The sequence below is a fragment of the Salmo salar genome, chromosome 14, assembly GCF_965601325.2.
Source record: "Salmo salar chromosome 14, fSalSal1, whole genome shotgun sequence".
Lineage (NCBI taxonomy): Eukaryota > Metazoa > Chordata > Actinopteri > Salmoniformes > Salmonidae > Salmo > Salmo salar.
The window spans coordinates 28,025,299-28,048,828 of NC_138304.1; the positions used below are offsets into that span (position 1 = coordinate 28,025,299).

The 23,530-nt window shown below is 40.9% G+C and overlaps 1 protein-coding gene across 7 annotated transcripts in view; it reads right to left on the bottom strand.

The window, feature by feature from the left end:
* Window positions 1-23,530, bottom strand: part of LOC106569223 (catenin delta-2) — a 143,279-nt gene that overhangs the window by 97,962 nt on the left and 21,787 nt on the right. For 6 of the 7 annotated variants that reach the window (XM_082960873.1, XM_082960876.1, XM_082960874.1 and 3 more), the window contains exons 2-3: window positions 19,858-19,991; window positions 2,705-2,817 (exon numbers count right to left, since the gene is read on the bottom strand). In XM_082960873.1, coding sequence (XP_082816999.1) covers window positions 2,705-2,817; window positions 19,858-19,986 — 242 coding nt within the window. In that variant the 5' untranslated portion in view covers window positions 19,987-19,991. Of the gene's footprint in view, window positions 1-2,704; window positions 2,818-10,964; window positions 11,137-19,857; window positions 19,992-23,530 lie in introns of those variants that run through there. The other variant, XM_082960878.1, reaches the window with a different exon arrangement.

The following is a 23,530-nucleotide window of genomic DNA, read 5'->3' on the forward strand; positions in this document are numbered from 1 at the left end:
ACACATTCAAGATATTAAGCTATATTGATTCCAGATAGGCTTCTCTTGGCTGAGGTCCATATCCAGATCTTAATATGCTTTTTGATATACTGAAAAAAAGGACAATTTCTGATGCATTTCTGAGTTTTCAGCACACGCTCAATAATTTGACAAAATATGAAATCCATATTTTTCTTTCATGCACAAATCATTTTTGGATTCCCTTAGTACATCATACATGGTATGGCCGGATATTGACTCATTAGATATCCTGAGATAGGCCAATGTGAACATCTTATTTTCTCTATTTGATCATAAATACTGACAGTAGGTCTACATAGTATATTTTCTCAGCACATACAATGCATATGATCTTGACTGAGGCTCATTTCAGGATCTTGATATGCTTTTTGATATGCTAAATAAGGACATGCTCAATAATTTGGCAAATATTAAATCCATATAATTCTTTCAGACATTAGCTAAACTTTTAAAAATGTTTAGGCTTATTGTATTACTGGATAATATAAGATAGCTAGCTAACTAACTTAGCTAGCAACTTAGCTAGCTAGCTTGTTCCTGTTAGCTAGTTTTCTCATCATGAATGAAGCAGGTAGAGTTTCTACCTTGTTGTATGCTTATCTGAAATTACAATATTTTCTTGCAATATTGACACAATTTTGATGAATGATTTATGCATTGACAGTTTGGAGTGGATCACAGGCCAACACTACCACCATGTTGGGTCTGGACTGCGAAGGACCGGCACCAGCACCGCTGACAACCCAATCTGCACCCATCGCATCAATCATCCATAACACACAGAGCAGGCAGGGGTATTGAGGGTGTGCAACTTTAATTTTCTGTTAAATAAACAAAATACATTTTTAGCGAAGATTGATCGACATTTGCATCTTTACAGGAAACGTGTAGTAATTGGAGCTCTGGATTTGCTATGCTGTATTTTTTAAACAGAAATAGCAGAGATGTACTTTGGATTAAATATGAAGATGTTTGCCTTTTCGTGCCTTGTATCCTACTACTAAATATGGTACAAATGCTCATATATGCCATCTTCATGTGAAGAAGCACAATGATTTTCGGCGCCTGAACAGGTCAAATCATTTGGGCGCTGGACATTGATCATGAGTCGGATTTATGGGGATGAATATTAAATATCATAAGGATATCTACTGAAATGGTTAATAAAATAAAACAATGTGGATCCATAAATGCTCAGGTAATGACTACAGATATGATACATTTCTGAAAGTATGTGGATCCGTTCATGCCTAACTATAAAGGCATGTTGACACATACCCTTTCCGGAGTTAAAATATTCAACAAGTATGTAAGCGGGTGCACGTGCATCAGGTGCATGTCTTGAGGAGATCTCAACCCAGATATTTCCCTGGACTCATACAGTAGCAGGGAGATTTCTGAGGTCCGGATTGGACATAGAAACTGTTCCATTACGTAGAGTATCCAAGCTCCATATATGAAATTAAGGACATGGGTATCTGGAGGATGTCAACGCCTTATATCTAATAAAATGTCAGATATCCGGAAATATAAAGATAAAATATCCCCTGATATTGACCCTTTTCGCCCAGTGGAGTCTTTATTGTTCTGAGATTGGAAAGATGTGATTTTGGTGGGGTAGGGGTAAAACAACTTGAATATGTTTCTTTTCTCCAAAGTGAACAGCATTTTTCACACTGGAATCTGGCAACACTTGCGCATCATCATCTACTTGCACATCATCACCTGCACATCTATCACTCCAGTGTTAATGCTAAATTGTAATTATTTCACCTCTATGGCCTATTTATTGCCTTATCTCCCTACTCTTCTACATTTGCACACACTGTACATAGATTTTTCTATTGTGTTATTGACTGTACATTTGTTTATGTGTAACTGTGTTGTTGTTTTTGTCGCACTGCTTTGCTTTATCTTGGCCAGGTCGCAGTTGTAAATGAGAACTTGTTCTCAACTGGCCTACCTGGTTAAATAAAGGTTAAATAAAATTAAAATAAAAAACACAAAACCTGGCTGTTAATTTCATATCTCTAACCAGGTTTTCAGCAACATCAATGCTGACCTCCATATTGTTCGAAGTACTGTCTGTCTCTGATGGAAAAGCTACAAAATATTTTTCAGCTAACTGAGCACAGCTAATGCAACAGACAGGTAGGGGGACTGGGAGCGGCAGGTAGCCTAGCGGTTTGAGCGCTGGGCCAGTAACCAAAAGGTTGCTAGTTTGAATCGCCGAGCAGACAAGGTGAAAAATATGTCCATCTGCCCTTGAGCAAGACACTTAACCCTAATTGCTCCAGGGTCGCCATCAATAATGGCTGATCCCTAGCCGTGACCCCATTCTCCGAGGGTGTCTCAGGGGAAGTTGGGATATGCAAACAACAAATGTGAAAAATGACAAATATAAGCACCCCTTTTTGAGGTAGAGCCAATCCACTGAACACACCTGATGAAAACAGGTAGGGGAGAGGATGTGGGGAGGGGGGGGGCAGCTTGCATCACAGAGGACAGAAAGAAAGAAAGAAAGAAAGAAAGAAAGAAAGAAAGAAAGAAAGAAAGAAAGAAAGAAAGAAAGAAAGAAAGAAAGAAAGAAAGAAAGAAAGAAAGAAAGAAAGAAAGAAAGAAAGAAAGAAAGAAAGAAAGAAAGAAAGAGAGCGAGCATGTGGTGCCACTCTACTGAACCCACCTGATGCTACTCATGCTGCCTGTCTCAGATCCTAGCTTGCATCGCTCCAGTTGGGTGGCGACAATCTGCCGCTCGGCTTCCAGTTCTCGAGTCAGTCGCTCAAATTGCAGCTCCTGTAAAGAAAAGAAAAGGTTATTGTCAATAAGCCTATCTATATTGTGCCACAAAGGATCTAGCTTACTGTATTCATGAATCTTTCTCAAATTGTTCTTATGAGGATTGTGACAATTCAAATGCTTCAAAACATTCAGTTATTGTAGCCTAACCACGCACACCCTCAACACTGGGGTCCCTCAGGGGTGTGTGCTTAGCCCTTGTACTCCCCATTTACCCACAACTGTCTGGCCACGCACGACTCCAACTCCATCATCAAGTTTGCTGACAACACAACGGTGGTAGGGAGGAGGTCAAAGAACTGGCAGTGTGGTGCCAGGACAACAACCTCTCCTACAACGTCAGCAAGACCAAGGAGCTGATTGTAGACTACGGGAAACAGTGGGGAGGGGGAAATATACAGCTGCACCATTGAGTGCATCCTGACTGGTTGTTACACCATCTGGTATGGCAACCGCACCACCCGTGACCGGAAGGCCCTACAAAGGGTGGTGCCAATGACACATCGCATCACTGGGGGTGAGCTCCAAGCCATCCAGGACGTACAGATGTAGGATCTTAATTTGAGCCAGTTTGCTGCAGCAGGAAAATGATTCTGGAGCAACAGGAAATGTGAATTATTATGTGGATTATAATTAATGGACATTTTGTAGGGGTTAATACATTTTTTGTTAGGGCAAATCAAGTCTGACATTTCAAAGTGGAAATTATAAACTTTAGAAGCCTTTTTAAAACTCAAATACACTACAAGTTTGCATTTCCTGCTGTGCAGGAAAATTCTCAGCAACAAAAAAGTGATAAAATGAAGATCCTACATCTGTATATGTCAGGTGGTTTGTCAAAGACTGCAGCCACCTGAGACATGGACTGTTCTCCATTCTCCTGTCCAGCAGGCGGTACCGGTGCATCAAGGCTCAGACCAACAGACTCCTAAACAGCTTCTGTCCCCTGGCAATAAGACTGTTAAATGGCTAATGACTACTGCTCTCCCTCTCCCACAGACTATCCACACTGACTCTATGTCCATCCACAGGTCTCTACCCACTCAGACACAACCTACGCTGCTGCTAATTTGATTATTGATTAGAAGTTTTACACCATTAAACTGCTGTCCATTGATTATTGATTGCCATTACCATTAGTATTTATCTATTTATCCTCTACTGGTCACGATTACTCCTGTTTACATGACATTACCATTAATACATTCCCCTAAATATTTATATATTGGTACTACCAGTCACTTTTCAGCCCTGTTAACATATATATGCTACTACCAGTCACTTTTCAGCTTTGTTAACATATATATTCGTACTACCAGTCACTTTTCAGCCCTGTTAACATATATATTCTACTACCAGTCACTTTTCAGCCCTGTTAACATATATATCCTACTACCGGTGACTTTTCAGCCCTGTTAACATATATATCCTACTACCAATCACTTTTCAGCCCTGTTAACATATATATCCTACTACCAATCACTTTTCAGCTCTGTTAACATATATATCCTACTACCAATCACTTTTCAGCCCTGTTAACATATATATCCTACTACCAATCACTTTTTAGCCCTGTTAACATATATATCCTACTACCAATCACTTTTCAGCCCTGTTAACATATATATCCTACTACCAGTCACTTTTCAGCCCTGTTAACATATATATCCTACTACCAGTCACTTTTCAGCCCTGTTAACATATATACCCTACTACCAGTCACTTTTCAGCCCTGTTAACATATATATCCTACTACCAGTCACTTTTCAGCCCTGTTAACATATATATCCTACTACCAATCACTTTGTATGTATAAACCCACTTCAACCACATCAGTACCTCTGCACATTGAATAAGGTACGGGCACTAACCTTTATATACTTGAATTCTCATGTTTCTAACTCACATCTTAGTTATTTTGTTGGTTTTAATTGTACTTTTCATTCTAGTTTCTATTATTATCTATATTATTATCACCGCATTGTAGCCTAGTGGTTAAAGCGTTTGACTAGTAAGGGAAAGTTTGCACGATCCAATCCCCGAGCTGACAAGGTAAAAATCTGTCGTTCTGCCCCTGAACAAGGCAGTTAACCCACTGTTCCTAGGCCGTCATTGAAAATAAGAATTTGTTCTTAACTGACTGGCCTAGTTAAATAAAGGTAAAATAAAATAAAAATACAATTGTTGGAAAGAGCTCTCAAGATAAGAATTTCACTGTACTGTTTTACACCTATTGTATTCTGTGCACATGGCGAATACACTTTGAAACTTGGGTAGCACTTTATAATAACTTCACGTAATAAAGTATTTATAATGGCTTAGTAAACAGTTTATTCATAATTTATTAATCATTACTCCAACATCTGTAAATGTTAGTAACCTAGTTAATCATACATTTATAAACAACTTTTAAAGTATTTCATAATGATTCATAAGATCATCCATAAAATCATTTATTAATCATTAGTTAAGTCTTTTTACTTGGCCTCATCTAAAGTGTGGGCTATATATAATGTATAAATACTTTATTCATGTTTTGAGTGACAGGTGTAATTTCTCACAAAAAGATGGACATGCCATTGGTAGACATTGCAGCAGTACCTGATGCCTCAAAATGGCCGAGAACATATCAATGGTTAAACAATAAGCACACAATACAGAGGATGTTTAAGAAAATATATTGACAAAAACAGTCTGTTGTAATAGTGTGATGTGTAACTTCAGACACACTCTATGCTGAGTAAAATAACGTTTTTAGTCAGAAAATGCTAACATAAGCGTTTCTTGGCAGTGACTTTTCTACAAAAACCAAAGTGTGGATTGCAGTCACTCCTTAGAGCAGTCTAATCTTGGATAACCCAGAATTAAAATCTTGCATAATTTGGTCAGCTGCATGATTAAGTTCTGGGCCATACATGTTAGAAATTGGGAGTTCCGGTTTGCAAAGTCTCCACACTCGCAAAAGAAAACAGCCAAAGACCACTGCTTACGAGGTAAGGAAACACATATCTGAATACATCCCATTATTTTTGAGCTACTACCCCAGTAAAGGTGCCGCCAAACAAACCATGTGTGAAAATAGTCTGTGCTTAAAAGACTGAAGCACAGGAAACATTTAAAGGTTATACATAAAGGTTATACGTAATTGTAAGGTTGACATTTTTTATACAATTTAAATGTGATATACAATGAGTGCACAAAACATTAGGAACACCTGCTATTTCCATGACATAGACTGACCAGATGAATCAAAATCAAATCAAATTTTATTTGTCACATGCGCCGAATACAACAGGTGTAAACCTTACAGTGAAATGCTTACATACAAGCCCTTAACCAACAATGCAGTTTTAAGAAAATCCCTAAAAAAGTAAGAGTTAAGAATAACAAATAATTAAAGAGCAGCAGTAAATAACAACAGTGGGGCTATATACAGGGGGTACCGGTACAGAGTCAATGTGTGGGGGGCACCAGTGTCAAGGTAATTGAGATAATTATGTACATGTAGGTAGTTATTATTATTCAATTATTATTACAGTTATTAAAGTGGCTATGCATAGATAATGACAGAGAGCAGCAGCGTGGGGGGGTGGGGGGGGTGGGGGGGGGGGGGTGGCAATGCAAATAGTCTGGGTAGCCATTTGATTAGTTGTTCAGGAGTCTTATGGCTTGAGGGTAGAAGCTGTTTAGAAGCCTCTTGGACCAGACTTGGCACTCCGGTACCACTTTCAGTACCGCTTGCCCTGCGGTAGCAGAGAGAACAGTCTATGACTAGGGTGGCTGGAGTCCTTGACCATTTTTAGGGCCTTTCTCTGACACCGCTTGGTATAGAGGTCCTGGATGGCAAGAAGCTTGGCCCCGGTGATGTACTGGGCCATACGCAGTACCATCTGTAGTGCCTTGCGGTCGGAGGCCGAGCAGTTGCCATACCAGGCAGTGATGCAACCCGTCAGGATGCTCTCGATGGTGCAGCTATAAAACCTTTTGATGATCTGAGGACCCATGCCAAATCTTTTCAGTCTCCTGAGGGGGAATAGGTTTTGTCGTGCCCTCTTCACGACTGTCTTGGTGTGCTTGGACCATGTTAGTTTGTTGGTGATGTGGATGCCAAGGAACTTGAAGCTCTCAACCTACTCCACTACAGCCCCGTCGATGAGAATGGGGGTGTGCTCAGTTCTCCTTTTCCTGTAGTCAACAATCATCTCCTTTGTCTTGATTATGTTGAGGGATAGGTTGTTGTCCTTGCACCACATGGTCAGATCTCTGACCTCCTCCCTATAGGCTGTCTCATCTTTGTAGGTGATCAGGCCTACCACTGATCAACTTAATGATGGTGTTGGAGTCATGCCTGGCTGTGCAGTCATAAGTGAACAGGGAGTACAGGAGGGGACTGAGCACGCATCCCTGAGGGGCCCCCGTGTTGAGGATCAGCGTGGCGGATGTGTAGTTACCTACCCTTAACACCTGGTGGCGGACCGTCAGGAAGTCCAGGATCCAGTTGCAGAGGGAGGTGTTCAGTCCCAGGGTCTTTAGCTTAGTGATGACCTTTGAGGGCACTATGGTGTTGAACACTGAGCTGTAGTCAATGAATAGCATTCTCACATAGGTGTTCCTTTTGTCCAGGTGGGAAAGGGCAGTGTGGAGTGCAATAGAAATTGCATCATCTGTGGATCTGTTAGGGCGGTATGTAAATTGGAGTGGGTCTAGGGTTTCTGGTATAATTGTTTTGATGTGAGCCATGACCAGTCTTTCAAAGCACTTCATGGCTACAGACGTGAGTGCTATGGGTCGGTAGTCATTTAGGCAGGTTACCTTAGTGTTCTTGGGCACAGGGACTATGGTGGTCTGCTTAAAACATGTTGGTATTACAGACTCAGACAGGGAGAGGTTGAAAATGTCAGTGAATTCACTTGCCAGTTGGTCAGCGCATGCTCGGAGTACACTTCCTGGTAATCCGTCTGGCCCAGCGGCCTTGTGAATATTGACCTGTTAAAAGGTCTTACTCACATCGACTGCGGAGAGCGTGATCACACAATCGTCCGGAACAGCTGATGTCTCATACGTTTCAGTGTTACTTGCCTCAAAGCATAGAAGTTATTTAGAGTCCCACTCCTTGAAAGCGGCAGCTCTACCCTTTAGCTCGGTGCGAATGTTGCCTGTAATCCATGGCTTCTGGTTGGGGTATGTAGGTACAGTCACTGTGGGGACGACGTCCTCGATACACTTATTGATAAAGCCAGTGACTGATGTGGTGTACTCCTCAATGCCATCGGAAGAAACAAGGAACATATTCCAGTCTGTGCTAGCAAAACAGTCCTGTAGCTTAGCATCTTCTTCATCTGACCACTTTTTTATAGACAGAGTCACTGGTGCTTCCTGCTTTGATGTTTGCTTGTAAGCAGGAATCAGGAGGATAGAGTCATGGTGAGATTTGCCAAATGGAGGGCAAGGGAGGCTTTGTACACGTCTCTGTGTGTGGAGTAAAGGTGGTCTAGAATTGTTAACACTCTGGTTGCACATTTAACATGCTAATAGAAATGAGGTAAAACTGATTTAAGTTTCCCTGCATTGAAGTACCCGGCCACTAGGAGCGCCGCCTCTGGATGAGTGTTTTCCTGTTGCTTATGGCGGACTACAGCTCATTGAGTGCGCTTTTAGTGCCAGCCTCGGTCTGTTGTGGTATCTTGACAGCTATGAAAAATACAGATGAAAACTCTAGATAGATAGTGTGATCTACAGCTTATCATGAGATACTCATCCTCAGGCGAACAAAACCCTGAGACTTGCTTAGATATCGTGCACCAGCTATTGTTTATAAATATGCATAGGCCCACGCCCTGTGTCTTACCAGAGGCTGCTGTTCTGTCCTGCCGATAGAGTGTATAACCCGCCAGCTGTATGTTCTTAATGTTGTCGTTCAGCCACGACTCAGTGAAACAAAACATATTACAGTTTTTAATGTCCCGTTGGTAGGATATTCGTGCTTTCAGTTCGTCCCATTTATTTTCCAGCGATTGAAAGTTAGCTAGCAGAATGGAAGGCAAGGGCAGATTAGCCACTCGTCGCCTGATCCTCACAAGGCATCCTGATCTCTTTCCGCGAAACCTGTGTTTTCTTTTCCAGCGAATCACGGGGATTTGGGCCTGGTCTGGTGTCCATAGTATATCCCTCGCGTCCGACTCATTGAAGAAGAACTCCTCGTCCAATCTGAGGTCAGTAATCCCAGTTCTGATGTCCAGAAACTCTTTTTGGTCATAAGAGACGGTAGCAGCAACATTATGTACAAAACATCTTACAAACAATGGGAAAAAAACTAAACAGCATGGTTGGTTAAAAGCCGATAAGACGGCAGCCCTAACCTCCGGCGCCATCTTGATAATCCAGGTGAAAGCTATGATCCCTTATTGATGTCACCTGTTAAATCCACTTCAATCAGTGTAGATGAAGGGAAGGAGACGGGTAAAATAATTTTAAGCCTCAAGATATGGATTGTGTATGTGTGCCATTCAGAGGGTACATGGGCAAGACAAAATATTTAAGTACCTTTGAACAGGATATGGTAGTAGGTGTGAGGCGCACCGGTTTGAGTGTGTCAAGAACTGCAATGCTGCTTGGTTTTTCATGCTCAACAGTTTCCTGTGTGTATCAAGAATGGTCCACCACCCAAAGGACATCCGGCCAACTTGACACAACTGTAGGAAGCATTGGAGTCAACATGGGACATCATCCCTGTGGAACACTTCCGACACCTTGTAGAGTCCATGCCTCAACGGTGTTCCTAATATTTTGTACACAATGTATTTCCTTTAACATCATGCGTTGTGTGCTTATTCTTTAATCATTGATATGTTCTAGGCTATTTTGAGACCTTAAGGAGAATTAAGTACTGCTGGAATGTCTGCCAATGGCATGTCCATCTTTTTGTGAGAAATTACACTGGTCACAAAACATTTACAAAGTATACATTTCCCACACTTTAGACAAGGCCACATAAAAATAATTAACTAATTATTAGTAAATGGTTTATAAGGACCTATATTAAACATCTTATGAATGGAGTAATGATTAATACATTATTAATGAAATATTTACTAATACATTATACATGCTTTGTTATGTGGGGTTATTATGAAGTGCTACCAAAAATGTAAACTAAATCATATACATTCACAGTTGGAAATTAATACTAGTAGCTTGTGTTGATGCAATTGGTAGATTTACACCAAAGTTCAATTTACAGTATGTCTACTAATGCACATTTTAAGTAATGATTAATTTAGTAAAGCACGTTTTAGGTAAAGAGCTAATGATTAAGAAACTACACTTGCCAAACCATACCCCAAATCAGTAACTGTTAGAATAGATATACCGTGTTGTATGAAATGAAGTGACAAACATGCCTGGGCTAAGAGAACAAAATCCCCAAGCACCTCTTAAGAATAATTACTGAGAACATCCCATCTGAGCAATGAGCCTCAGGCAACTCCAGTCAATACAAACTGTCCACTTTTTCTGTGACAAGGCTGAAATTAGTCCAGTGCCCACAAGGTCAAACACTCTCCCTGGAGCAGTTAAACTAAAGACTGCTACAAAATGTATCACCTTTTATTTTGGGCAAAAGCCCAGAGGATCGAGGTCCACAGAAATATCCCATTAAACTCGATGAAGAAAGATCCATATACAACTGTTTTTAAACAGACTTTGAGCTACTTGTATACTATCACAGTACATGAGTCAGTAGACTTGCATTCAAATGTACTTCCCTTGGTATAATAGTTTCATTTACATAACTTTGTACATGCAAGCAACTGTAAACTGTTGATATTGTCTGTCTTAGTTATCTAGATCTTCCAATATACATATTTTGCATAACTTATAAATAACTCAACTTCATATTTTTTCAGCACAAATAAACTTTGTTCTGAGAAGATGCAGTTGGGATAGAAGAACGAAGAACAAAGGACCAACAAAGTTGAAGTGCTTGTTTTAGTTTATGTGGGAGCAAACTAGCTACCTGACGGAATTCAATCAGAGCTGCAAACAACAAAACCACTGACCCACAATATTCCCTCCAAATGGAGCATAGCAAGAAAACACCTGTTACCACTGATGGAGTATCAGAATGAAAGTTAACAAAGCCATACCTTCACATGGACCATACTTCATTGAAAGTGACAAACGCACAGAAATCCCACTTTTTGCCCCATCCACATGTCTAGAAGTTCATCTGTCCATATTGAGAAACCGTCATTAGAAACCTGCAAGCCCAGTAGTGACTGCCTCCAAGCAGTAAAGAATAGGAGTTCAGCTAGGCACAAAGGTCTCCATGGCAACAGATAATTTAGAACCCCTTTGGAATTACTTATGCAACATTGCATCACAAAAGGACCCTCCCACCAGTCTGCCTGCCAAATCCTGCCGCTTTCCAATCACTCTTTTGACTGCTCCTCTCCTCAACACCATCTGCACCCCCCACTGAAAAAGCAGAGAGGGGGTAGCTGGGTGGAGGTGGTGACGGGAGCAATGGAGTGGGGGGACGGAAAAGCTACAAAGACTGGAAGGATTGTGAGTGTAAGTAGTGTGGGGTTGAGCCAGCAGAAATGTCTCCTCTCCCTCTCTTCTGGCCATAGTTTTGCATTGTGCTCTCCAGGGATACACAGTGACTGCTGTGCCTCGCTGAGAACTTAGGTAATACACAATACAGTCACTCTTTAAATATAGCTCTGTAAAAAAGACAGGAGACAGGAAGAGAGGGCCACAGTGGCTTGGGAAGTCACTATTTACTTCCTGTCACTCACACCATAAACTCTGCATATTTATATCGTGTATGATGCATTGTAGTGAAGAAAGTATTTCAGGGGACCCAAGAAAGACAGTCATAAGATAATGAGGTAGTCAGTCTATACATGCGTAAATGACTCGGTCAGTAACTAAGCTAAGTTACCAGTAAAAATACTGGTACCCCTACAATAATGCATCTCAACTTGCAACTGTCACTAACAACTGTAACAATAGGCCTGAGAAAATATACATTTGGGTATGATTGAGAAAATGACTGAATGAAAAGTAATTTTGTTGAAATGAAAACTGATAGAGCTGAGGGCAGCTGAGAGTGAATAGCAGCTGAGAGTGCCTCTAGAGTGAATAAACAAAGCTATCTCCTCCCAAACCATCTCTTTATTCAAATCATCATTGGGTCAGTATACCAATTCAAAAACATGTTCAGAATTTGAATACCCAAAGCTTAACAAGACAACAGACATATGTCTGCTGGCGCTGAAAGACATAGCTAAATTGGTTGGCAGGATAGTTCCGTATACATACTGTGGAACAGTGTAGAATACCCTGAATTCAAATGTGTGTGTGGCAAAACTGAAGAAATACCCACTAAATAATACAATTAACTAGTTTAAAAAGGCAGCTTGCATGATAATTGCATTACAAGAGAATCAAGTATACTTCCAGCCCATTACCAAGGACAAGAGAGAGAGAGAGAGAGAGAGAGAGAGAGAGAGAGGTGGGGGGGGGGGGGGTGTATGCCCAATAGCATGCAAACAGTACGTCCCTGAAAACACCATTAAACCTATTAGTAGAATAAATGACTAGGGGACAGAAGATGGAATTCTGCAGCTTCAGGAAACTATAGTAGCTATGGTCCTCGAGAAGACATGCCTAATTGTGCCCTGTGGTACCAAGACTGACATTTAACTTCTTCAGAGGAGACAATTTGATTACAAAATGTCATCCTGGGTATGCCTCACACATTCTTTTGGGGGTTTCATCTGATTCCTAAAAACCCAGAGGTGAACTTAATCAGTACAAAACCAAAGACAAGGAACACCCTGTAACAGAATAAGACTGTGCAGGGAACGTTGGCTGGAGAAGATAAAAAAAAGTGATGGAACTTTCAGTACAGGTACACAGGCCTACACAAAATATACCACATTCATATGAAGCTAGGGGTCTCCTACCAAATAACATTGAACTAACTCAAAACATTAAACATTGAGATACAAGGTAGCCTATTAAGCCTAGGATAATAGTATTGGCTGAACTTGAGTAGAGAACCTATGGGCTTTAAAATCCTTGGCTTAAATACTCCCATTGAGACAACATTTCAAAGCTTTTCCTGGGTTGACTGAGAGCTCACCACTACTGCTGACTGTCTTCCCACTCCTCAGCTGAGTAACACAGTGCTGGATTTCAGATTGATCTGTCTAATGCCTCATTCACATTTGTTAGAGCAACTGTATGCCTCTAAGCCACTCAAACTGCACTTCTACCTCTCTGCCATGGTTGTCTGATTCCCTCATTCAAGCCAGATGCAAAGCCAATTTTCCAAGTTTTTCCCCCTTGAGTCAACTGACAAAAAAAAAACCTGTCCTATATGCCAACACTTAGCAGTCTGAAACAAAGGACTTGTAAAGAAATGAGAACTCCAAATCCCTGCCTTATTCCCCAAAAAACCTCTCTTACTGAATAAATATTGGATCCATTTTGAAATCCCTTCTTATAATAATACAATACTATGGAATTATAAACCCTGTACACGCAGTATCAGACATGATTGTGTCAGATGTATTGTTAATTTGTTGAGTTAATGCTGGCAAACAATTCAGCTTTATAATATTACAAATGAGGCACAAGGACCAACACTAACAAATAGCCTAATTGACGAATGTATTGTATAATTCAACACTGAACACAAACTATAACTGAGGGATGGAGAATGTATCACCCTGATTTAATGTAGCTAGCCAGTCATGACACCAATCATCAACTTCAGTTTATTTCATGATACGATGTGTTATTCCTAATATTGACCCTGTCCTGCCTGATCCTCATATACACCTTCACTATCTGGGCTCGACATTCACTCACAGTTAAATCATGAGTGACAGTCTCCATATTTAACCTTTTGTTCGACAGGACTTGTAAAGAGCAGCACTGTAAGATCCTGAATTTGATTGATACGCTAAATGCTATTATGCACATAATTATGATATGGACAAAGTTGGGGGAGGGGATTGATGAAGAAACTACTCAATGTAATTTACTGATGATATAATAACAATATAGAGTAACAACATTAGGTTTTCAAATGAACTGACCCTTTTTTCACAGACACTATTCAGTCTCTATAGCTTTAATCGAAAAAACGTCCTATTCATTATAATAGGTTCTGTCCTCTATCAGCAAAGCAGCCCATATTCTAGAATGTTACAAATTAGAGTGACTATTTCACAAGACTTAAAAAAATTCACATTAATTATTTCAGGCTGCTGAAATGACATCACTTCAGCAAAACCGATTTGTTTAAACATCCATTAAGTCTTAAGAGGTGACCACGATTAAAAGAACAGATTAGCATTCTCTCCCCAAACGAAATAACACGTGTGAATATTGTAGCTAAATGCAGTCCTCACATTGCTGTAGAAATGAGTGCTAGATGTTTGATATGCCAGCGCTCTGAATAAGATGGCACTGATTTGCATTCCCATCTTGCCCTCGCGTATAAGCTACTAATGGCTCTGGCTGGTTTCATTTGCTCACCCTGTTGCCTGCTGCTGATTTGATTCCTGATTTTAGAGCCTCCATTGTGTGAGGACAAAATGAGGCATCACACGTTGACATTTACGGGATTACTTCAAACCATGGTCACTGGCAGATCTAAATGAGGCTCAATAATAACCAAGCATGGTGGAACATAGTTCATCTAAATATCCTTGGGGACCGAAAACAAAGTCACACAATACAGTACTAGAACCACCCCAAGGTTATAGTAATTTAAAGACCGGTAAGTTCAATTCGAAGTTTCACCTCAACCCAATGCCAATAAACCCTTTCCACCAACACACTCCTCAAGCCCCCTTATTGTTGATGTCCAAAGCCAACCGACCCTATGACTGAAAAATGTAGTGGTTGTTTGTCCTGGTAAATCCATTGTAGGGCTAAACTGATGCTGTTTGCCATTTACTGGTGTGGATGTAAGAAACCATTGACCATTAACACTGCCTTTCACTGTTACACATTTGACGGTACAGTATATTGTAAGATAAACAAACATATCTAACATCAAACATGAAATGTGAAAAATGACAATACTAACAATGGAAGAAGACATGAAAATACATACACTACCGATCAAAAGTTTTAGAACACCTACACATTCAAGGGTTTTTCTTTATTTGTACTATTTTCTACATTGTAGAATAATAGTGAAGACATCAAAACTATGAAATAACACATATGGAATCATGTAGTAATCAAAAAAGTATAAATAAATATGTTTTAGATTTGAGATTCTTCAAAAAGCCACACTTTGCGTTGTTGACAGCTTTGCACACTCTTGGCATTCTCTCATCCAGCTTCGTGAGGTAGTCACCTGGAATGTATTTCGATTAACAGGTGTGCCTTCTTAAAAGTTAATTTGTGGAATTTCTTTCCTTCTTAATGCGTTTGAGCCAGTCACTTGTGTTGTGACAAGGTAGGGTGGGTATACAGAAGATTGCCCTATTTGGTAAAAGACCAAGTCCATATTATGTCAAGAACAGCTAAAATAAGCAAAGAGAAACGACAGTCCATCATTACTTTAAGACATGAAGGTCAGTCAATTTGGAAAATTTCAATAACTTTGAACATTTCTTCAAGTGCAGTCGCAAAAACCATCAAGCGCTATGATGAAACTGGCTCTCATGAGGACCGCCACAGGAAAGGAAGACCCAGAGTTACCTCTGCTGCAGAGGATAAGTTCATTAGAGTTACCAGCCTCAGAAATTGCAGCCCAAATAAATGCTTCACAGAGATCAAGTAACAGACACTTCTCAACATCAACTGTTCAGAGGAGACCGTGTGAATCAGGCCTTCATGGTTGAATTGCTGCAAAGAAACCACTACTAAATAGGCACCAATAAGAAGAAGAGACTTGCTTGGTCCAAGAAACACGAGCAATGGACATTAGACCGGTGGAAATTTGTCCTTTGGTCTGGAGTCCAAATTGGAGATTTTTGGTTCCAACCGCCGTGTCTTTGTGAGACGCGGTGTGGGTGAATGGATGATCTCCGCATTTGTATTTCCTCCCGTAAAGCATGGAGGAGGAGGTGTGATAGTGTGAGGGTCCTTTGCTGGTGACAATGTCTGAGATTTATTTAGAATTCAAGGCACACTTAACCAGCATGGCTAGCACAGCATTCTGCAGTGATACGCCATCCCATCTGGTTTGGGCTTAGTGGGACTATCATTTGTTTTTCAACAGGACAATGACCCAATACCCCTCCAGGCTGTGTAAGGGCTATTTTATCAAGGAGAGTGATGGAGTGCTACATCAGATGACCTTCCCTCCACAATACCCTGACCTCAACCCAATTGAGATGGTTTGGGATGAGTCGGACCGCAGAGTGAAGGAAAAGCAGCCAACAAGTGTTCAGCATAGTTGGGAACTCTTCAAGACTGTTGGAAAAGCATTCCAGGTGAAGTTGGTTGAGAGAATGCCAAGAGTGTGCAAAGCTGTCATCAAGGCAAAGGGTGGTTATTTGAAGAAACTGAAATATAAAATACTGTTTTGATTTGTTTAACACTTTTGTGGTTACTACATAATTCCATATGTGTTTTGATGTCTTCACTATTATTCTACAATGTAGAAAACAGTACAAATAAAGAAAAACCCTTGAATGAGTAGGTATTCTAAAACTTTTGACCGGTAATGCATATTCCTAAAATTCGTAGAGCTTTTCTAATGTTGACCCAGTGGGTTATGTGTGGTTGCTCACGCTTGACCTCCCTCCTCTCGCTGCTCCACAATGCACAGGAAGTAGACAAATCCCCTGAAAAGCATCAACAACGAAAACGTCTGCCTTTTATTTGTATTCAAATAACTATCCCAATGCTGTCAACAGAAGAAAAAAAACAAAGAGCCAGCCGTGACTGAGGTGCACCGGATTGAATGAATGCAATCTTGTGGAGGTCTATCCCCCCCCCCCCCCCCCCCCCCCCCCCCCCCCACACACACACACACACACACACACACACACACACACACACACACACACACACACACACACACACACACACACACACACACACACACCTGTAGGCTTTTATTTTTACCCTCCTGTTAGGGACATTAGTATGTCCCAGAGCAGCCCCATGGGTCTGTGCGATGCGTTGCAGTGGCCCACTTTACCATTCCACAGCTTATCCTTTTCTCCCTTTTTCTTAAAAGTGTAACCACTGTCACGATGCAGGGGATTGTCATGGTTCATTTCCCATCTACACACATGGTCTTGGTTCTACTCTAAAATGGCTGCATGTGATATAAATAAATAGTAGGATACTTCCATAATGTAACTACAAGCCAAATATATTATATTGATTACAATCTCTTATACAACTGAACATAGTTTTACACCGCAAGCATGTATACAATGACAATGTGCAGAATTTATTTTCAAGGCCAAGTTTCTCCATGTTCCGTACTAGTGAATGACTTACTTTATTAGTTACTATATTATTACAGAGATATTCTTGTGAGAGATAAAATCAAATCAAAAATGTTGTAGATGTTAATGCAAGTGTAGCGAAATGCTTGTGTTCCTAGCTCCAACAGTGCAGTAATATCTAACAATTCACAACAATACACACAAATCTAAAAGTAAAATAATGGAATAAAGAAATATATAAATATTAGGACGAGCAATGTAGGAGTGGCATTGACTAAAATACAGTAGAATAGAATACAGTATATACATACGAGATGAGCAAAGCAGTATGTAAACATTATTAAAGTGACTAGTGTTCCATTATTAAAGTGACCAGTGATTCCATGTCTATGTATATAGGGCAGCAGCCGCTAAGGTGCAGGGTTGAGTAACCGGGTGGTAGCCGGCTAGTGATGGCTATTTAACATTCTGATGGCCTTGAGATGGAAGCTGTTTTTCAGTCTCTCGGCTCCAGCTTTGATGCACCTGTACTGACCTCACCTTCTGGATGATAGTGGGGTGAACAGGCCACGGCTCAAGAGCCCTGCGGTTGCGGGCGATGATACAGCCCAACAGGGTGCTCTCAATTGTGCATCTGTAAAAGTTTCTGAGGGTCTTTGAGGCCAAGCCAAATTTCTTCAGCCTCCTGAGGTTGAAGACTTCACCACACTGTCTATGTGGGTGGACAATTCAGATCGTCATGATGTGTACACAGAGGAACTTGAAGCTTTCCATCTTATCTACTGCGGTCCCGTCGATATGGATAGGGGCGTGCTCCCTCTGCTGTTTCCTTAAGTCCACGATCAGCTCCTTCGTTTTGTTGACATTGAGGGAGAGTTTATTTTCCTGGCACCACTCCACCAGGGCCCTCACCTCCTCCTTGTAGGCTGTCTCATCATTGTTGGTAATCAGGCCTACTACTGTTGGAGGCGTGCTTGGCCACGCAGTCATGGGTGAACAGGGAGTACGCACCTTTGTGGGGCCCCTGTGTTGAGAATCAGCGAAGTAGAGGTGTTGTTTCCTACCTTCATCAACTGGGGGCGGCCCGTCAGGAAGTCCAGGACCCAGTTGCACAGGGCGGGGTTCAGATCCAGGGTCCTGAGCTTAATGATGAGCTTGGAGGGTACTATAGTGTTGAAGGCTGAGCTATAGTCAATGAACAGCATTCTTACATAGGTATTCTTCTTGTCCAGATGGGATAAGGCACTGTTCAGTGCAATGGCCGATTGCATCGTCTGTGGATCTAATGAGGTCTAGGGTGTCAGGTAAGGAGGAGATGATATAATCCTTCACTAGCCTCTCAAAGCACTTCATGATGACAGAAGTGAATGCTACGGGGCAATAGTCATTTAGTCATTTAGTTCAGTTACTTTTGCTCTCTGAGGTACAGGAACAATGGAGGACATCTGAAGCAAGTGGGGACAGCAGACTGGGATAGGGAGAAATTGAATATGTCTGTAAACACTCCAGCCAGCTGGTCTGCACATGCTCTGAGGATGCGGCTAGGGATGCAGTCTTGCGAGGGTTAACATGCTTAAATGTCTTACTCACGTTGGCCACGAAGATAGCTACATTTCAAAGGAATAGCATAATATTAAAACGGGCCTACACAAAGTCTAGTCTCCTTATAGTCTCACCTGCCAATCAGAGTCAATGTTTACTGTCCTCTGCAACACACACTCACAGAATACATATGGCACCAATTACTTATGTCTCTATACCTCACTGCACCCCTGCAGAATACTGACAAGTTTACTTCGTCATCAGAGAGCAACACAGAAGGGCTAAAAAGGATGGATTTCAGGCACTGAAGAGGATCTGATGATGAAAAAAGTCATCTGACTGGTGGTAGCAATTCCACCACTTTTCAACGTAATTTTCATTGTCTCCAGCACAATACCAGTGTCTACATATGTGAAGACGGCACCTTTCTACATTTTGTCCAAAAAATATGTATAGTTAAAAAGTTATTCCCGATGACATCATAAAAAGTTAAAACATTTTAAAAACAGTGATTTTCATCACTATGAGATTTGGGGTGGCGTGAGGAGCAAGCAAATACCCTTGTTGCAGAATCTTTAAAATCACTGTTTTTCATACTTTAATTATACCCTATGATGTTACAGAGAAACATTTTTTAGGACCTTTCTCCATATCTTTTTAACTACAGATCATGGAAATGCTCATTTTTCACATTATATAAAAACTGGTATGATGCTGGAGATAATGAAAATGATTTTGAAAAGTGGAGAAATTGCCTGTTAAAGGCTGCATCAACCAAACCAAAAATATACTTCATATTAAGTTGCCATCAGTTAAAGGGGAATTTTACTTGAATGTATATTATTCATTAGTCCATTTTTTATACAGTCACACAAAATTGTGCATTCAAATTTCATTTAAGTTTTCACAATATATTGCTTTCGATCTCCTGACGCCTAAAATCAAACAAAAGCTAAAATGCTGCTCTCATTATGATGTGTTTTGCATGGAGGGCCTTGCTCTTACTCTGAAAGTCACCACTGCATGTTACACACAGAGTAAAGCTGGAAGGCCTTACCTGTTCCTTGACAGAGGCCAGTATGGCTGACGTGGTCTCCATCTCGGAGCCGTCTCCATTAGAGGCATTTAGAACTGGGCTCAGCATGGTGGGGTTCTCAGAGTCAGAGGCTGGTTCTGGAACTGGCATAACTCCTGAAAGGCAAAGGAGAATGTTAAGTCAGCATTAACATGGGACATCATCCACTATAGCATAAAATGCAGAAATTGTTCAGTTATGATATTAATCGCTTAACTTTCATGAAACAGTTTGAAATCGGTTTGACTTTTCTCATGTTGGTTCTTCACAAATCACAACATGATGTGAAAGATTGCCATTGAGGTAAAGATCCTCAACAAAATATATGACTGTATATTGTAGTTTCTCTCATACCTCTCACAATTCCTAACCCTTACTTTCTGTAAGTGGGTACTTTGCCTCGGTAGAAAATCTGGATACAAAGAGAGTAATCTGGTTCAATCAGATTGTGAACATAGCTAAGACTTGTAAACTATATCAGTCATATCATAATCTGCTCAGTAATCATCTGAGCGAGACCATGTACTAATGATTCCTGCGTGCGTGTGTGTGTGTGTGTGTGTGTGTGTGTGTGTGTGTGTGTGTGTAACAATGACTCTACCGTCACCTCTAGCAGAAAGGACCTAAATCTCCAGATAATCCTAATGTAGTGAGAGATCAAATAATGGCCATGACAGCAACACAGATGGCAGCTTCTTAAAGCTGATGGAAGCTTGTCAAAATGTATCCTTCCCATCCAAGTCTCTGTGCGTGTATGGCCGTCACTAGATCCACCCCAGTCAGTTGGGTTGAAGGTAAGGGGAAGTCGACCGTAGCCTAGACTATTCTGGGATGCTGCCAGGCAACAAGCCATGGACACTGCTAACATGGCAGACCAGCATCCTTCCCTTGTCATCCATTTTAATCTCTCTCTCTCTCTCTCTCTCTCTCATGGGTTCTAACACTGGTCACTTATCTGAGGAATGTCTTCACTTGCCACTGTTTCCTCCCTCCAGGGTCACCACATCTAATGTCATCCTCATCTTTCATTAGCATGGAGCTCTGCCTCAGTTACATACTAGCATTTACATTTACATTACATTTAAGTCATTTAGCAGCATTTAGTGCTACACTATGACTTTCATAGCAAGGAATTTTAGGAATTACAATAGGATTATCCAAATTGAGTTATTTTTGTAAATAGTGAAAACAAAATGAAACATTTTCCATATCCCAACCAGATGCTCTATTTTGCCATCTGTGCAGACAGAATGTGTTGTAAGGAAGTATTAAAATTGATTATATATTATTATTACTATTAAGTCAATATGTCAACTAACCACTGTTAGTATCAAAAGCCCTTAAATGAAGATGCCGCAGTCAATTCTAGGTCGAACTTCCAGCCTGTCACCAGTTCCTAAGAATTGACCTGTACAAAGCAGCTTCACCAGTAGCAGCCCAGCAACATCTGTGTCAGTGCATATAGACAGGAAGTGAGGGTACGGATGAATTAGGGCCATCTTTTTATGTTGACGTAATCTTAAAATATGAATCTGCCTCTGGTTGATACAATCTGTAAGGAAACATCAAGAATAAACCTAATTGCTTTATACTCTTATCAACAATGCTTTGAAAAAGGCATCAGCATATCTGTATACAATGTGTAGTCATCACAATACTGTTGTCCAACTCATTCCATTTCTTTTACTTCTTTCTGCACAAAGTAAAGCAGTATTGATCGTAAGTTCCAAAGTTGTTAGTCAAAGGAACATTTGACAATGTACTGTATCGCCGTTAATACAAAGCAAACAAAGATTAATACCAATTCCCACTGCTTCAGACCGTAAAATCCAAACTTAAACTCTGTAAATGATCACAAAGGATTTATGCTTATGGAGTGTATTTGAAAAAGTGTCCCCTGCTGTCTCATTAAAACTTACCGCACAATTTATTTTGCATTGGTAGTCATCCATGGATCTGTCTAAACACTTTCACTTTGCTTAATACTTTCAATACAGACTTCCGACATTAAGAGTCTATCACAAGTTCATTAACATCAAAAGGCTCCTGTCAAGATGTCAAAGGAGGCCCATTTAAGTAAAAATAAAATTATGGACAGTAATGGACAGCTAACATGCAGACCACACCGCTCGAGTCGCCTGCGCGAGCGTTGCAAAATAAATGTACACATACAGTACGTCATTCAATCATTGCACCCATTCTTCTCACGCACATCAACGAGCGTCAGCGTAGCCAGGCGCTAAAATAGAACTTGGTTCTAAGTCCCACCTCTCCCATCTCCTCATTGGTTTTTAGGAGCATATACCCACGTGGGTGATTGAAAGATGAACTGAGGTCCACACTCCAGTCCAGTTGGTGGTGGTAATGCACCTTAAAGTTGCTTGCCAACTGCCATATAAAGTCCAAAGAGGTAGAAGAAGCCTGAAGGAGGAGAGATTACAAGAAACAATACTCAGTTTACTCTTTTATCTGTGGATTAATTCTCAGAGTAGAGGACCTTGTGCATTTCAGGTAAAATAACAACCCAATGTTTCTATCCCAGGACAAATTAGCTAGCAACAGCAAGCTAGCTAGCTAAATTGCCATACATGTTTAATGCTTTTCGACGTGTCCCCAAATTAATATAGTTGGTTCAGAGTATGTTGTGATATTTCAAATCAAATTATATTGGTCACATACACATGTTTAGCAGATGTTATTGCGGGTGTAGCAAAATGCTTATGTTTCTAGCTCAGACAGTGCAGTAATATCTAATATCCAAAACACACAAATCTAAGTAAAGGAATGAAATGAAGAATATATAAATGTATGGACAAGCAATGTCAGAGCGGCATAGACTAAGATACAGTATAATAGACTAGAATACAGGTTATACACTACACTGTTCCTGGTAGCTTGCGAAAATAATTTAAACGAATACACTGAAACGGTGACTGAGTTCATCAGGAAGTGTATAGGAGATGTCGCACCCACTGTGACTATTAAAACCTACCCTAACCAGAAACCGTGGATAGATGGCAGCATTCGCACGGAACTGAAAGCGCGAACCACCGCATTTAACCATGGCAAGGTGACTGGGAATATGGCAGAATACAAATAGTATATTTATTCACTCCGCAAGGCAATCAAACAGGCAAAACGTCAGAATAGAGACTAGGTGGAGTCGCAATTCAACGGCTCGGACACGAGACATATGTGGCAGGCTCTACAGACAATCACGGACTACAAAAGGACAACCAGCCACATAGCCAAGACAGACGTCAAGCTTCCGGACAAGCTAAACACCTTCGCCCGCTTTGAGGAAAACACAGTGGCACCGACGCGGCCCACTACCAAGGACTGTGAGTAAAACATTTAAACGTGTTAACCCTCGCAAGGTTGCCGGCCCAGACGTCTTCCCTAGCCACGTCCTCGGAGCATGTGCAGACCAGTTGGCTGGTGTGTTTACAGACATATTCAATCTCTCCCTATCCCAGTCTGCTGTCCACACATGCTTCAAGATGGCCACCATTGTTCCTGTACCCAAGAAAGCAAAGGTAACTGAACAATATGACTATGGCCCCATAGCACTCACCTCTGTCATCATCAAGCTCATCATTAAAACCTCTCTAGGGTATGGGGCAGTATTTTGATGTCCGGATGAAAAGTGTGCCCG